General features: G+C 37.8%; 1 protein-coding gene across 3 annotated transcripts in view; it reads left to right on the top strand.

Annotated features, from left to right (window-relative positions):
* zmiz1a (zinc finger, MIZ-type containing 1a) overlaps nucleotides 1-15,991 on the top strand; it is a 73,870-nt gene that overhangs the window by 44,798 nt on the left and 13,081 nt on the right. For all 3 annotated transcript variants that reach the window (XM_056471539.1, XM_056471538.1, XM_056471540.1), the window contains 9 exons: nucleotides 10,465-10,600; nucleotides 11,229-11,343; nucleotides 11,427-11,644; nucleotides 11,945-12,140; nucleotides 12,234-12,524; nucleotides 12,613-12,795; nucleotides 13,847-13,915; nucleotides 14,039-14,207; nucleotides 14,550-14,691. In XM_056471539.1, coding sequence (XP_056327514.1) covers nucleotides 10,465-10,600; nucleotides 11,229-11,343; nucleotides 11,427-11,644; nucleotides 11,945-12,140; nucleotides 12,234-12,524; nucleotides 12,613-12,795; nucleotides 13,847-13,915; nucleotides 14,039-14,207; nucleotides 14,550-14,691 — 1,519 coding nt within the window. The remainder of the gene's footprint in view (nucleotides 1-10,464; nucleotides 10,601-11,228; nucleotides 11,344-11,426; nucleotides 11,645-11,944; nucleotides 12,141-12,233; nucleotides 12,525-12,612; nucleotides 12,796-13,846; nucleotides 13,916-14,038; nucleotides 14,208-14,549; nucleotides 14,692-15,991) is intronic.

Raw genomic sequence — 15,991 nt, 5'->3', positions numbered from 1 at the left:
CTCTTTGTAGCAACATTGTCTTAGAACATTCTTTTGCCATTACAGTTGTCTCTGGTTGTAGTACCATCAAATGATCAATCATTGGTAATCACATACAAAATAAATGTTTGTGTTTACGTTATTTTGTGTGTACTGTGTGTATGTAAATGTGTGTATATATATATATATATATATATATATATATATATATATATATATATATATACACACACACACATGTACAGTATAGACATTTTTATTTGTATATAAAATACAATTATACAGTATATAAATATGAATATTTATTCAAATACATACAAGTATATACAGTTGAAGTCAGAATTATTAGCCCTCCATTGATTTATTTATTTTTTTTCCCAAATGATGTTTAACAGAGCAAGGAAATTTTCACAGTATGTCTGATAAAATATTTTCTTTAGAAAGTCTTATTTGCTTTATTTCGGCTACAACAAAAGCAGTTTTACATTAAAAAAAAAAAAAAAAACATTTTAAGGTCAAAATTATTAGCCCCTTTAAGCTATATTTTTTCCATAGTCTACAGATACAGTATACAATAACTTCCCTAATTACCCTAACCTGCTTAATTAACCTAATTAATCTAGTTAAACCTTTAAATGTCACGTTAAGCTGAATAGAAGTGTCTTGATAAATATCTAGTCAAATATTATTTACTGTCATCATGGCAAAGATAAAATAAATCAGTTATTAATGAGTAATTAAAACTATTATGTTTAGAAATGTGTTAAAAATAATCTTCTCTCCGTTAAACAGAAAATGGAAAAAAAGTAAAAATAAACGGGAAGTAATAATTCAGGGAGGCTAATAATTCTAACTTCAACTATACATATGTGTGCTTTTGTATACACAAACTTTACATATATTATTATTATGTAAATCTAAACTTTTGTTGTGTACATGGTTAGTCACAATTAATCGTTAAACAGCACTAGCAGGTTGTACTTAGGATGTGGGGATTTTGAAGAGGGTCTGTATTAGGGATGTCCTGATCAAGTTTTTTTTTGCACTACAGTCACTGTTCGAGTCATTTGATTTTGAGTATTTACTGATACAGAAAACCCAATCTGATACTTCTATAATACAGAAAAAAATTAAAAAGAGCAAAGAAACGGATCCAGGATGTTCCTTGTTTTTTATTTCATTCGCCTTATATTAACATTCAACAACTCTGTTAACAAACAGAGCACTTCTGTGAGGTAGCTTGAAGAATCAAGTAATAAATAACATCAATTCTGCCCTTTTGGACTTCAGTGCACCTCAACTTAATATACCCAGCAGGCAATCTCAAGTTTACATCTCACAGTTTGCTATGGAAAACTTGTCGTCATCAACTTTATAATACCTCCAGACCGCACTCCAATATAATATATAATAATATATAATATATAAAACCTCCAGACATACACGTGCTCTCCGCTTCAAGCTATTTCTGTGTTCTACTTTGCCGGTATTTAACCAATAACGTCTCTGCATCAAAGTGATATCATGCCGCACGCGTTGCTGTTTCTGTGTTAAGTCAAGAAAGAGGTCTAACTCTGTGCCACCGCAAAACTATAGATGTGTTAATAAATAATGAGAATATATATATATATATATATATATATATATATATATATATATATAATATATATATATATATATATATATATATATATACATACATATATTTGAGTCCTGATCGAGAGGTAGAGTCCGATTTCGCCGTGTGATCGGGCCTGATTTCTGCTCACGTGAACGGATCTGGACATTCCCAGTTTGTATTGTTCAAATTAACAACATTCCATAGTCTTGAATTCAGATTGATTTTATTTGTATTTTATCTTTGCAATATAGTTTATGTTTTGGTTAGTTTTCACTTTATCAGTTTTTACTTGTTTGTTAATTTTTTGTGCTTATTTGTTTATTTCAATTTCATTTCTATTTAGTTTAATAATTTTTTTTTTAAATTCTCATATTATTTTAATATTTTTAGTAGCAATGTGGTTAACTGATGTCATTAAAAATGTTTAACAGCATTGTTTTTTTTCCCGAAACAAACAACAATAAAACAAACATTACATTTTATAACGCACCAAATATTAAATGCCTCAAACTGAAATCTGTTTATGATCCTTTTAGTTGACTTAAGCTGTAGAGTCATGACTGTAGATGGGTAATTTCTGTTATTTATTTTTTAACAAGAATATTTAGATCATTTCTCACCTTTCTCTTCAGAAAACATTACATTTTTTAAGTGATTAGATAACACAGTGTGACACCGTAACCCATTCATTTGTAAACACTGCTAATGTCTTTACTCTCACCCTGAAATTACTTTTTACACTGTGTTTATCAGCAGATATTAAATCTGCCGTGTTGTGATAATAAACGACACACAAAGAATGCCACAGTAAGTCTTAGACTATTCTAAAGTCTGACTGTTGTAAGCAAACCTCAGTTTTAGTGTCCTACTTGGGCAATGTCAATACTCGTCTCTTTCTGCTGGGATCACCGCATGCCACTGTGAGCCAGTCCTGCCACTGAAATGCCCGCTGACATAGACCCAACACAGAGCCATGCCACCGAAATGCCCACTGCCGCAGAGCCAGCACAGAGCTACAGTAGCCAACTTAACACTCAACACAACCCTTTCTGGAGCAGGTGTCTGGCAGTGCGAGCACAACTAAATGAGGGAAGGGAGAGACGGATGAAAGGAAAACGGAGACCGAGAGAGGCGTTTTAATACAGGGAATGAAAGAGAAATGGGATTAATGCTGATTTACTGGTGAGTAGGGGATGCATGATATCATTTGCTGGAGAAACTTGCTTTATGGTGCTCACAGATGATTTCTAGGAGTGCAGTGGGATTTATGGTTTAGTGGTAACTAGGCATGAGACGATAACCGTTTCCAAAGTATACCATGGTTTGGAAAAGTCAAGGTTTTAAAAGCGCCAAAATTTTCTGCTGCTATACTGTTCCTAGGTTATGTGTAAGATTTTTTTATTGAGGTTTTTTATTTTTTTTTATTTTTTTTTAGGACATTTTTTTTGTTTTGTCTGTTTCGGTTTTCCATGTCATTAACCTTGTCCATCAATTTCTTAACTTGTGATTCGACGGAATTTGCATGAGCATTAAGTTAAACGATTTCATCTTCTGCTCCAGAAATGTGTTCCTCTGCCTCCTTTATGCGTTCTTTTATCTTCTTGATTGCTGACATAACACGGTCAATTTTATTTGCAACTCATTTGTCCATTTCTTTAATGGCTTGTAACACATCTACGTTGCTGGGGTTCGTCTGGGGTTATTTTCATGAGTTCGCTGTACTCATCCTCTTCTGTCTCTCTTACTTTGTCTGCGTTGTCAGAATCCTCAGACATTTCTTGAGTCTCATTATAGCTAACTTTTCTTGTGTTCTGTTCTTTTTTTCGGTGCCATTTCAATTATCTTTAGGTGTTCAATAACCAAGAATGTATCAAAGATTTAACTGAGTTTAAAGGATCTGTATTCAAAATTATGGGAGGGTCGTTATCTCGCGTTTTCTCACCACCACTCTATAACCGATAGTTTCGTTTTAATTGTAAATAAATCTGTTTTATGAAACTAATGAAGACAGCAAAAGTCAATGATTCATTTAAATTATGTAGCCTGACGTGTTTACTGTTGCAAAATATTATAAAAGTTGTTGTTTTACCATGAAACTGTGATATTTTTATACAAGGTTGTCATACCGTCAAAATCTCATATCGGCCCATGCCTAGTGGTAACATGACTGTGGCGCGAAAATTAACATTTGAAAAAATATTAATTATTATTATTCATTAAAATATTCATAAAAATGTGTGATTATGAACATTTAAGATGTTTGTGTGTGTGTGTGTGTGTGTGTGTGTACTTGCACAACATGAGCTCTACACAGGCGTGAATATTATTGACTTATAGTCCTTTATCTTGATTTTTATGAAATGACAGTGTACATTTCAGAAATGTATACAAAAAAAGTATTCAGAACTTAAACAAAGGCGATGCAGTGGCGCAGTAGGTAGTGCTGTCAACTCACAGCAAGAAGGTCGCCGGTTCGAGCCTAGGCTGGGTCAGTTGGTGTTTCTGTGTGGAGTTTGCATGCTCTCCCTGCGTTCACGTGGGTTTCCTATGAGTTCTTCAGTTTCCCCCACAGTCCAAAGACATTAGATTCAGGTGAATTGGGTGGGTTGAAATTGTCGGTAGTGTATGAGTGTGTATGGATGTTTCCCAGGGATGGGTTACAGCTGGAAGAGCATCCGTTGCGTAAAACATGTGCTTGATAAGTTGGCGGTTCATTCCGCTGTGGCGACCTCAGATTAATAAAGGGACTAAGCCGAAAAGAAAATGAATGAGTGAATGAACTTAAACAAATATGCTCAATGAAGTAGAATTTCTCCATTTATTTTTATTTATTTATTTGTTGCTGTTGTGTTTCTTTGTGTGGCAGTCTGTATGCAAAATATGCTATTTTTTACTGCAGGATTATAATGAATAAATAAATGAGCTCAATACTGGAGCAAAACCAAAGCATCCCTATGGTAGGTAAGGTCACGATACAGTAAATGTTGTGCATGGATATGACAACACATCCCCGTGGGTTGTGGTGGAGGCGATGATGATGTTTTGTGGGTGAAACGGTGTAGCTGTATTAAGCTAGGCGAGAGGCATATTGTGCGCTGCCGGAAGGTGCCGTGTTGATTAGGTTGTTTTTGCTCGAGTTTACTGGTTGAATTGCAGGCAGGAGAGCTCTAGTCTTTGTTACGTGTGGGAGGCATGCTAGGCGGGGAACAACAGTGAAAATTGGCAGGCGGTGTCTGCCTGTAACCTGTCATATGAGCTCTAAGTTGGTCTTTTGTGAGAAAATAGCAGTTGCCAGCATGCAGAGGTAGTGATTTAGCTGGCCGATAAGCTCTCTGTAATGGCAGGGTAGAATAATTCTTATTGAAGTAGGTGGGTGATTCCAGCCTCCCGCTCCAGTCCTGCTGGGACGGCTTTCACGCTTGTCGCAGAGAGGTGAGAAGCGTTCTCTTTGAAACAGAGCCCTTTGATATATTTACACAAACGCCATTTTCTCACTGTAATTGTGTGTTTGAACTTGGAAAGGAAAGTGCGTCAGGTGCCGCTGGGATATTGAATAACTTAAAGCCGTTTCTTGGAGGAAATCCAGTTTGGATTCAGCAATGCATTAAGGGTCCTTGAATTTAATTCTGAAATGGTTATTAATGCCGGCATTAAATGGCTAATGTCACATGAATACAAATGAAAAATCACTCATTTGCTCCATTACATCAGTCCGCATGTTGGTCCAGATCTGACTTTCCCTGCGTCCACATATGCCTTCTCGCATACTAGATAGTAGGTGAATAGAGTCAGCTGAGTCCAAATTCACAGCATTCATAAAATTGTAAGGATGACTTCTGGTGAGATTCTGAAATGTGCTATCCCATGAGGCCACAGAAAAAAGATTTGTGACTAGTGATTAGGGCTGCACGATATTGGAATATCTGATATTGTGATATTTTATTTTTCTTCATCAAATATTGTGATATGAATACAGTTTCACAAGATAGATTGGGAATATTTTTGGGGAATGTGACAGTATACAGAGATTGAAAAATCACAAAATGCTTTTCTTACTTTGTTTTGTCTCGTTTATAGTCCAAATATATATATATATATATATATATATATATATATATATATATATATATATATATATATATATATATATATATATCTAAAAATAAAGAGTTTTTCCTTAAAACAAGCTAAATTATCTGCCAGTGGGGTAAAATTAAGTAAAATAAGCTTGTTTTTAGCTTTGAAATGTAGATATTTGGACTAATTTGTTGTTGTTGCTTAAATTTTATATAAATACAGTGATTAAATAAAATGCTGTGGTTCCTGGTCAACTATAATTCAGACTAAACATTGCCTACTAGTTATGCCTTACTTATTTTCTACTGTTGTTTGAGGTATCTTTAAAATGTTATCAAGATGTTTACATTAAAAAAAAAAAAAAAGGCTATTTGCTGTACTTTTTTGACTCCCCCTCATTTTATCAACATTAGACTTATTATAAACGTCCACTAGTATGATTGGCAATCATTTAGCATATTTAAACATTTTTATCACTTCAACCTTAAGGTGCCACCAATGTAAACTTTAACAGCATGTATGTTTGACAGCTTACAGCCTTCACTGATTTAGGTTAAAACACACAAATACACACTGGTGGTGCGACTTTACTGTTGGATCTAACATATTCAGCATAACATCGTCTTTTAGTTTGTCTGTCTGAAAGTCCTGTGTATTTTGACTTTTTGTGAACCATGTTGCAGTAAAATGAAGTTAACAAAGGTCGAAGCTCTTAATGCAGCAGTTTTCATTTAACAAAAATCATCCACTCCTTCCTAATTTTCAGATCAGAAGGAAAGTAATGCAAAGGCTGCATCGTGTTGTCTGTTTACCTCTTATTATTTACCTAAAATCAGAGGGCGGAGCTAAACAGGTAGTAGGCATTGATGATCATCTGTGGAGGTGGGGCTTAGATGCATAATAGCTAAATAATAACTAAAAACAAGAAGGTTTAAGCTTAAACTTACAGAATGTTCTTTTAGTACAATGCCCACTTACTAAATGCCAAATGATCAAGGGAATTTTAATTTGTCAGTTCATTACCCCTTTAAATAACAGAGTCCTTACAGCAACTTTACTGTATGCGAGGAACTGACAAAGATTACTGTCATTTTTCCTCTCCACCTCAACTCTCTAATTTCTTTTGTGCAGTTTAAATATGTAAACTGAAAAACAAAATAGGTGTAGAAACCATTTTCACATTACATGTTTCATGGAATAAATAAACACATGCATGTGTGAGCTGTCCCTGAAGTGCAGTCTGTGGTAAAAACACCTCAGTGTGTGTGCATGTGTGTACATATGTGCTTTTCAAAAGTGTGTGTGTGTGTGTGCTCGTTTACATTCCCCCAGCAATAAAGGCGCTGGAGACAGCTGAGCAGTCTTCATAGTCATTACTGGCTGATCGATTTAGAGAGGAAAGAGCCAAGACAGACGTCTGTCTCTCTGCAACAGCAGACTCAGAGAGAGAGAGACTCATGACACCACCCTCTCTGTTCAAATAGCCAGAGCAGGTTATTTTTTTCCTCATCTACTGTCTGTGAAGTAGATTTAGAGAAGAAAGAGTGGCATTGTTCTATGTATGAACTCGTCTTAGGGGAAAGGGAATATTTTATAAGGTCCCTTGCAGAATCTGTTTGATGGCAAAGTAAGACTAGAGGTGCAGTACTACTGAAACAGTCCCTGGCTTTTGTTCTTGTTCTGTCGGCGTATGATATATCCTTTTTTCTTGTCTTCTGTATGCAGTCTGGACCATGCTTTTTTATTTTTTGTAGTCCGGAGCATATATAATACCCTTTTTAAGGTATATTACTTTAGGAATTTAAACATTTGATTGGAGAAAAATGTATTTAGGTGCTAATGCCAACTTACGATTTGAGATATTATAAACGTGAAATTAAAACCTTTCAAAGAAAAGAAATTGTCCTCTGTTTATCGAGGTGTTTGCCTTTTATTATCATAATTCATTTTGTTTGGATGGTAGATTTTTTTTCCCCCTTGTTTTACAGTAGGACAATACATTGTTAAATATAAGAACCTTGCTAGCATAAAATTAAAGTTAATTATTATTTAAAAGTAAAGAATAGCATGACAAGATAACCTGATTTTAAGTATAATTATTTTTTGGATGCTAAAAAGTTATTGTTTATTTAAATTTAATTAAATAGTTGTAATTAAATGGCCTTTTATGGTTAATACATGTCAAAAATACGACTTTTACCATTTAAAATGACAAAATATATCAAATATCCTTACAAAATATGCTAAAGTGTATAAAACACATAACAGTAATTTTTTTATTAATTATTGTGGATCTATATTTTACTCTTGCCATGAATGACTCAGCTAGTAACGACTATCTAAATAGTGTCAGTTGCAAAGTGTGAGGAGCGTTTGTATAAAGAGCACTTAAATGCAGCGCTACTTCAGCCCTATGCGGCGTGTAGAATCGATTAGACCAGGATCTGGCTATGTGCCAACTGCTGCCATCCCGAACCGACTTCATCACCATGGCGAGAGGCTCGTTTTGTCACCCCTCTCAGGAGTAAAGTGCTGCCAGGACACATCACCGGCATGACTCACTGTCCTCAGCACTGATTCTCATCTCCCATTTCTTGCTCTTTCTCTTCTCGTCCTTCGTCATCCTGCCTTCACGACAGGGGTAGACAGCTCTTCTGTGGTAGGATCGCTGCTCAAAGTGCACTGCAGACCAAAAGCATATGATCCTATGAGAAGCATAATGACAAGCTGTTACAGACGATCCCAGGCATTCGTGCACTTCTACTGTAATTGTAGTGACCTCTAGTGGCGAAGATGTGAACTGATTATTGCAATATTCCTGGCATCTTTGTCACCATTGCTTATACCAGGGGTGAGCTGTTTATGGATTGCCACAGTTGTGCAGAATTATCTTTAATCTGTTTTAAACACATGTGAAACAGATAGTCAAAGTCTTCAGACTTCCACACTAGTGTGTTGCAGCTGGTTAGTGTTAAACTCCAGACCTTGCAAAAGTGGGACTGGATGCCTCCTGCTTCTTGGGGGTTAGAGATTTAAACAAGTCCCTAACCTTAAGAAAAACTAACATTTAAACATAATTAATAACTCAAAATGTTATAATTAAGCAAGATAATGGCAATAATTTGCAGTGCTATCAGTTTTATGATTTATGCTAAAACAGATGCCACATTCCATAGATTTATGCTTCGTTTACACGGCAGTGCTGTAGCCAAAAACAGGAAAGTTTTTCCTGTTTCACGTTTACATGACAGCATTTTGAAAATGATCAATGTTTATACATCGGTGCAAACAAATACAACTGCTGTATTACATAGTAAAGGCCAGTATATGGCACCGTCTCCTTAGTGAACAGCATAGATATATACACTAGATCACATACGGACCCTGAGCATGCATCAATAGTGCCGCCATATTTATACAGTGCTCCGAGGACAAATGTCATTCAGCCGCACTTAGTCATAACTAAAACCAATGTGAAGATGCTGGACTTTTGCACTGCATATGGGTGTAGTAACGAGCAAAGAAAGAAAACAAAGCACATAGCCATAACATTTCATAGGTAAGATTTCGTTTTTGACATTTTTGTATGTATTGTGCTCAACAAGTATTAATGATAAAACAGTCACTTCATGCACTGACCATAAGGAAAAGTAGCACCAACTCGCACTAAATACTCTGCTTATGCTAGTTTTGTTGAATGAAATAAGCAAATAATGTAAATGAAATATGACAATAAGATGCTGCGGTGCAAGAAACTTTTATTATTGTCAGTTAGTGAACGAGTCGTTCATAATAGAATGAGTAGTGAAAACAGGAGAGAGGGTGTTTCAGGACACGGATTAGATCAAATTTAACAGGGAGGGTGGAAAATACATTTCCATGAACACAAACACATGCTCTTTAACAGGAATGCCCATGCGCTCACTTATCCATCCATGTAGAAAAGTGATGTAAAATTATAATTTTCCTAATTTAAAAAAATATTAGCATACTGACCACCGGGAAATCTCCCGATCATAGATGTATGTATATTTGTGTATATATCTCTGGCTCTGGATGGCCAGTCCTCCACTGCACCTTGGTCCCACATTCATTTCAAAGGAGCACTACCCTGTACTAAAATGGCAGCTCTATTGACGCATTCCTTACAATTGTCAACAATAGCGTAGGCGACATCTAATGTAAATGTCTGTGAGTAAACAGTACCTGTAGGTAAGAGATGATGTGCAGTTGGAGCTAATGTAGAATTTGCCATGTGTGCAAGATGTCTCCGTTGTTGGCTGTAACGTGAAATAAATCCACACTTGGCCATTGACAAAGTCAAACACTTTAGCAACAATACTACAACATATTCCACCATTGTTTGTTTGCGCTTGCCTTTAATCTACACTTAAACATGAACTATGCATGTCATCTTTTTCAAAGACTCTCTTTTTCAAGTGTTTACTCTGACACAACAGTATTATTTTCAAAAAACATAATAACTTCATTGTCATGTAAATGAATAGGTAAAATGCATAAAAAGTTTCCCATTTTTGGCTGAAAACTTTGTGTAAACAGTCCCTTAGATTAAAGAATGAACCTGTAGAATACACTTCCAGCTGCATAGTAGCACACTAAAAAAGTCAGAACAATTTAGAAACAACCAATTTGCCGTCATGGGAGTGAGTTTTACTCCTGCTAAATAGCTAAAATGAGCAAGATTGCTGTTTAGCTAAAATGTGCATAGTCTTCTTGCCAAAGATCTTTGCTGATCTGCCGTTCTCTCTGTTTGTTTCTTCCTCCAGCTCTCCTATCGTCCTGGTGCGAGGAGCTGGGACGGCTGCTCTTGTTGCGGCATCAGAAGAATCGTCAGAGCGATCCCCAGGGCAAAGTACCCTTGCAGCCACCCATGAACTCCATGAAGCCCTCGCTCTCACATGGGTCAGTACCCAGACAAAACTCCACCTTACCCTTACCCTATTGCTCACGGTACCATTCCAGCACTGTTAAAACTCACAGAGATCTTGCCCCATCCTCCTTTCTCAGAATGTCCTCTTACATTGAAGTCCTAATGCACTCAACCAGCACAGAGTTTTTGTTTTTATGTGCCATGTGATCATGAATGCTAGGCTTTCCCAAGAAGCCATTTCATTAACAGCTCTGTAAACATGACGACTTCACTGCAGATATCATTAATTCACACAACATTCCAAACAGTATGGCAGATAAAAACTTGATAATGTAACATTACTCTCTAATACGTCAATTGAAAGTTGGTATTCTTTAAAGCATTGCCAGAGAAAACATTACTGTGCTAGAGATAGGTGTGAGGTTAAGGAGATTCACTAGCTTAGTGATTTTTTTTTTTTAGATAGAACATTTTGTGCTCCAGGGCTGGCAATTGGCCTCTTACACAAACATTACAACTTAATTGTCATGCAAAAACAAATGTCCTGCAGTCAGAAGGGAGCACTTTCTCTGTTGGGAAATGTCGAAGCCAGCTTTACTCTTTCCCAATGCGTGTTTGATGAAACTGATCTCACATAACTGCTTGAACACTGTTTTGTAGTGATGGGTCCTTTCCATATGACAGCGTTCCCTGGCAACAAAACGCCAACCAGGCCCCGGGATCATTGTCGGTGGTTACAACAGTTTGGGGAGTTACCAATACATCACAAAGTCAGGTGAGTCAGACTTACAGTGTTACTAAATGAAAACAGAGACACTGATAACATTGATCTTACAACAGATGTTGCTTTTGATCTAGGTATTGGGTAACCCAATGGCCAATACCAACAATCCCATGAACCCTGGAGGCAATGCACTAGGGTCGGGTATGTCAGCCAACAACCCAGGGATTAACTCACCTCAGTTCCCAGGCCAACAACAACAGTTTTCAACCAAAGGGGGATCCAACCAGGCCTACATGCAGCAAAGCATGTATGGGCGTCCAGGTCACCCAGGAGGAGGCGGCTTTGGGGGAAGGTAATGTTTCAAGAAGTTTCAAGCTTGGATGATGGGAAGTTCTTTGACAAAGTTGCTTTGCATCACTCTGGGAGATTCAATAAGCAATAGAAGAGTCTCCCATTAGTGATACTTGACACAAGGTTTTAAAGCCAAGCCAACACTCAGTTCAAGGATGTTTTTCTCGAAAGGGATGATATCACCTTCTGGCTGTGCCAAGTGCAAATCCAGGAAAGATTTCTGTGCTGTTCCAATAAACAGACATTTCTGTCTCTGTCAGTTAAGATATAGACATTTATGTGTTATATTCCTTCTACTCAGTTACCCAGGCGGGCCCAATGCACCGAGTGGTATAGGCATGCCCCCTCATACACGACCGCCTTCTGATTTTACCCAACCTGCTGCTGCCGCCGCTGCTGCTGCAGTCGCTGCCGCCGCCGCTACAGCAACAGCCACTGCTACAGCTACTGTGGCGGCTCTGCAAGAGACCAACAAAGACATGAACCAGTACAACCAGGTTGGTGTCTCTCTAGTTTTGGCATCTTACCCTATCCTGGATTTCTAAATGAGTCCACTTATTCATTTGCCTTGCCATTGGCCTTCTCCACAGGTTTGCTCTTCGTTCCAGATGGGGCCTACGCAAGGCTACAACAGCCAGTTCATGAACCAGCCAGGGCCTCGCGGACCCCCGTCCATGGCAGGAGGCATGAACCCAGCTGCTATGGGTGGTGGAATGAATAGCTCCAATATGAGCGGCCCACCGATGGGTATGAACCAGCCCAGAGGCCCAGGCATGGGGCCCTTTGGTGGCCACGGCCAAAGGATGCCTCAACAGGGTTACCCTGGACCCAGACCTCAGTCCATGCCCATGCAGGGCACTAAAAGGCCTTATCCAGGAGAGGTAAGACCACCACTGGTTAAATTGGACTTTCAGTGGGCATTTTCCTTTTGGCTAATTGAGTTGATAAAACAATTGTTGTGTTTCACAGCCTAACTATGGAGGCCAGCAGTTTGGACCCAATGGCCAGTTCCCCAACCAGCAAGGGCAGTACCCTAACCCAAACGCTTCAAGACCACTTCCTTCACCCAATTATCCTGGGCAGAGGATGCCAGGACAACAGAGCACTGGTCAATACCCCCCAACAGGGGTACCCATGGGCCAGTATTATAAGGTAAATTGACTTTGCTTGGTTTTTAAATTAAAAAGGCCACATTCTATTTAAAGCCATGGGGAAAGGAGACACATTTTTTTATTCTGATATACATCAAATTGTAATGAATCTTTTTTTAAAACAAAGTAGTGTGAATACTTGGTTCTGTCCTATGAATGTCGATTGAATTTTGAGATGGTAGCCTCCAAAGTGATTTGTAATAAGAAATTAAATTTTAAGCAAACTAAGTCAGATTTTTTAAGCTGGCATGGTATGCAAACTGTTTCATTTCTGTAGTTTGCTTGGCTTTTCAAATGTACCAGTGGCGAATTTAGGCATAGACAATATGGGCGATGACTCAGGGCACCATCTTGCTTGGGGCAGCAAAGGGGAAACAAAAAAGTGCCCCAGTAAATCTTTTCTTATCTGAGATAAGATTTACTTTATGCAAGTGTATTGAGTGGTTATCCAAGAATAAAGGCTAATCCAAAGCACCACCATATCCATGCTACTAGTATGTAGTTATCTCTTAAGAGCAATCACTATTTGTTTATTAGCTACTACAGCAGGGGAGCTCTCGAGATCTACCTGAGCTTAAACTCCCTTCTTGCCTTGCAAATGGGAGGGAGCCCAGGGCTCGAGGATCTTATGAGCTCAGTGCTCTCTCCCAGGACAGCATGCCAAATAAGCTTTATAATCAATCATCAGCTAAGTGTGAACTTTTGAAAACGTATATATTTTTGTGTTCTATAAAACTGTCATAATTAATATTCATATTAATATTCATTCAAAAGTTTTAGAATATTACTCCAATTGTTTCTTTATATTGTTTTTCAGTTACATTTAGGATTGATTTCTGTTATTTTGTAGAATAGTAATAATAGTAATAATAATAATAAACAAATTGTTATTTTAAGTGAAAATAAATAAATAAATAAATATATTTAAATGAATTCATAATAAATATTTTAAATATATATAAAGTCAACCACATAGTGTCTTTATTTCTTGGGGGATGGGGGAAGGGAGATCTTTACATTGTTTACATTCTCGCTGCTCATTTCAATTTCAGCAAGAGCCGTTTAATGGTCAGAACAACAATTTCTCTGGAGGTGGTTATGCCTATAGTCAAGGAAATGGGGTAGGTGGTGAAACCATTATATTGTGTGTATGTGCTTATTTTCATTGGTAATAATACAGAATGTTGAGGTCCAGAGAATACATAGCAGGGATATTTAGTAATGTTATGTCTCTTTGTCTGAAGCCTCCTCGGCAGGTGGTGAACTACCCACACTCGCCAGTTCCTGGAAACCCCACGCCGCCCATGACCCCAGGAAGTAGTATCCCTCCATACCTGTCACCCAGTCAGGATGTCAAGCCCCCGTTTCCTCCAGACATGAAGCCAAACATGACGTCTCTGCCTCCGCCTCCAAGTGAGTCCCTCAAAAAGGATCCACACTGTAACCGTTTCATTGCATTGATCTCCACTCTGTCCGTATTACAAGCCCGGTCACAGTCTATCAGAATAAACCAGCGAAACCCCCTTTGATCTGCCACCTGCAGCTGAGAGGGGGAGAAAAGTCCCATTGCACATTTATCTGTGATTCATGCATTTTTCACATCCACTCAGAGCTCATTCATAATATATGTGCTTCGGTGGGAAAGGGTGAAACTAGGTGAAGTGAAAGCCAAACTTGAAAGCTTCCTGCACATTGATACTGTAGTGTACATGAGAAGATTAGGAATTCATCTAATCTCAATGTTTGTTTCTGTAGACAATCCCAATGAGGAGCTTCGACTGACTTTCCCTGTGAGGGATGGAGTGGTGCTGGAGCCTTTCAGATTAGAGCACAACCTGGCCGTCAGTAACCACGTCTTCCATCTGCGGCCTTCCGTCCACCAGACGCTCATGTGGAGGTATGCAGTGTGTGGATATTAAACATTTATTTACTATATTTGAATATGAACATGGATATAGCACATTACACAGAAAGACCTTTTTTTGACAGACTTCAATTTCTTTTGTTGTTCTTTTGCTCACACAAATATCACACACTATCATATCACTTTACAAACATTTATATTTGCTTAAGGAGATTTGTGGATAACCATACTGCTGCTTTTATAATGAATTAGATCAGGGGTGTCAAACTCAATTCCTAGAGGGCCGCAGTTCTGCATAGTTTAGTTGCAGCCCTGCTTCAACACACGTAGCTGGAGGTTTCAAACAAGACTGAAGGACTCAATTAGGCCCTGTTTACACTAATACGTTTTAGTTTTAAAATGGCGTTTTAGAATGAAAACGATCCACGTTCACACTGGCATTTCTAGCATTTCTGAACAGCTCTCAGTCCACACTGCACAGCTGAAATGCACATCACATGACCACACGTGCTCTCTGGCATGCGCTGCGGTGTATGTGGACGTCTGAGCTCCAGGCAGTCAGGAGGTACTTTAAGCACACCTTCCCAGGTGGGACCGGCACTGTTCGGACAGTTAATCAAGGTTCATCCACTGAATCTCATCTAACTATAGTTGTTAAATGTGATATTTAATTCATCTTGTCTGTATCTAACAACTCTTTGGTGTTTTGAATCTATTGTTCTCAGGTAACATGTTTTGGCTGAGTGCAAAGATAAGTTAATATATTAATTTATGTAACCATGTACACTGATTCTGCACATTTCACTGATTGCTTGGCTTTATTTCATTGTATAAACTTATTGTATTTTATACTGTTATAATGCCCATTGTTGATTATTAAAACTAATATTCAGCAAAAGAGACAGGGTATGATTCATATTTTTCTAGGAAAATGAAAGGAGGCAGTTATGTTATAGGCTCTGTTTTGTTATAAATATGTATTTAGTGAAGATGACGATCATATAAATATGTAGTTACATGATGCCTCAACGTTTTTAGTGTCTGTTAAGTTAATATCAAAATGAAAATAGGCAGTTCCTTATATCATGCTTTCATTTCATTGTTAAGATGAAACAACGTAGCCAGTGTGATGCGAATGACTTTATAAAGTACATTGTTTTCACCCGACATGTCCTCGGGAGTTTGTTTTCCATATCAAACTTGCGAAGTCTGAACTCAAGGAAATGGTGCAAGGCTGAACATGTGCACTTAATATTGAGGGAAAAGCTCCAATCAGATCAGGCGAATGTCTGCAGCCCCGCCTCCGTTTTTAGGTGTCTTCGTTTTCCTACAT

Source organism: Danio aesculapii, chromosome 13, assembly GCF_903798145.1.
Source record: "Danio aesculapii chromosome 13, fDanAes4.1, whole genome shotgun sequence".
NCBI classification, from domain to species: Eukaryota; Metazoa; Chordata; class Actinopteri; order Cypriniformes; family Danionidae; genus Danio; species Danio aesculapii.
This window is presented reverse-complemented; position numbering and strand designations above follow the sequence as displayed.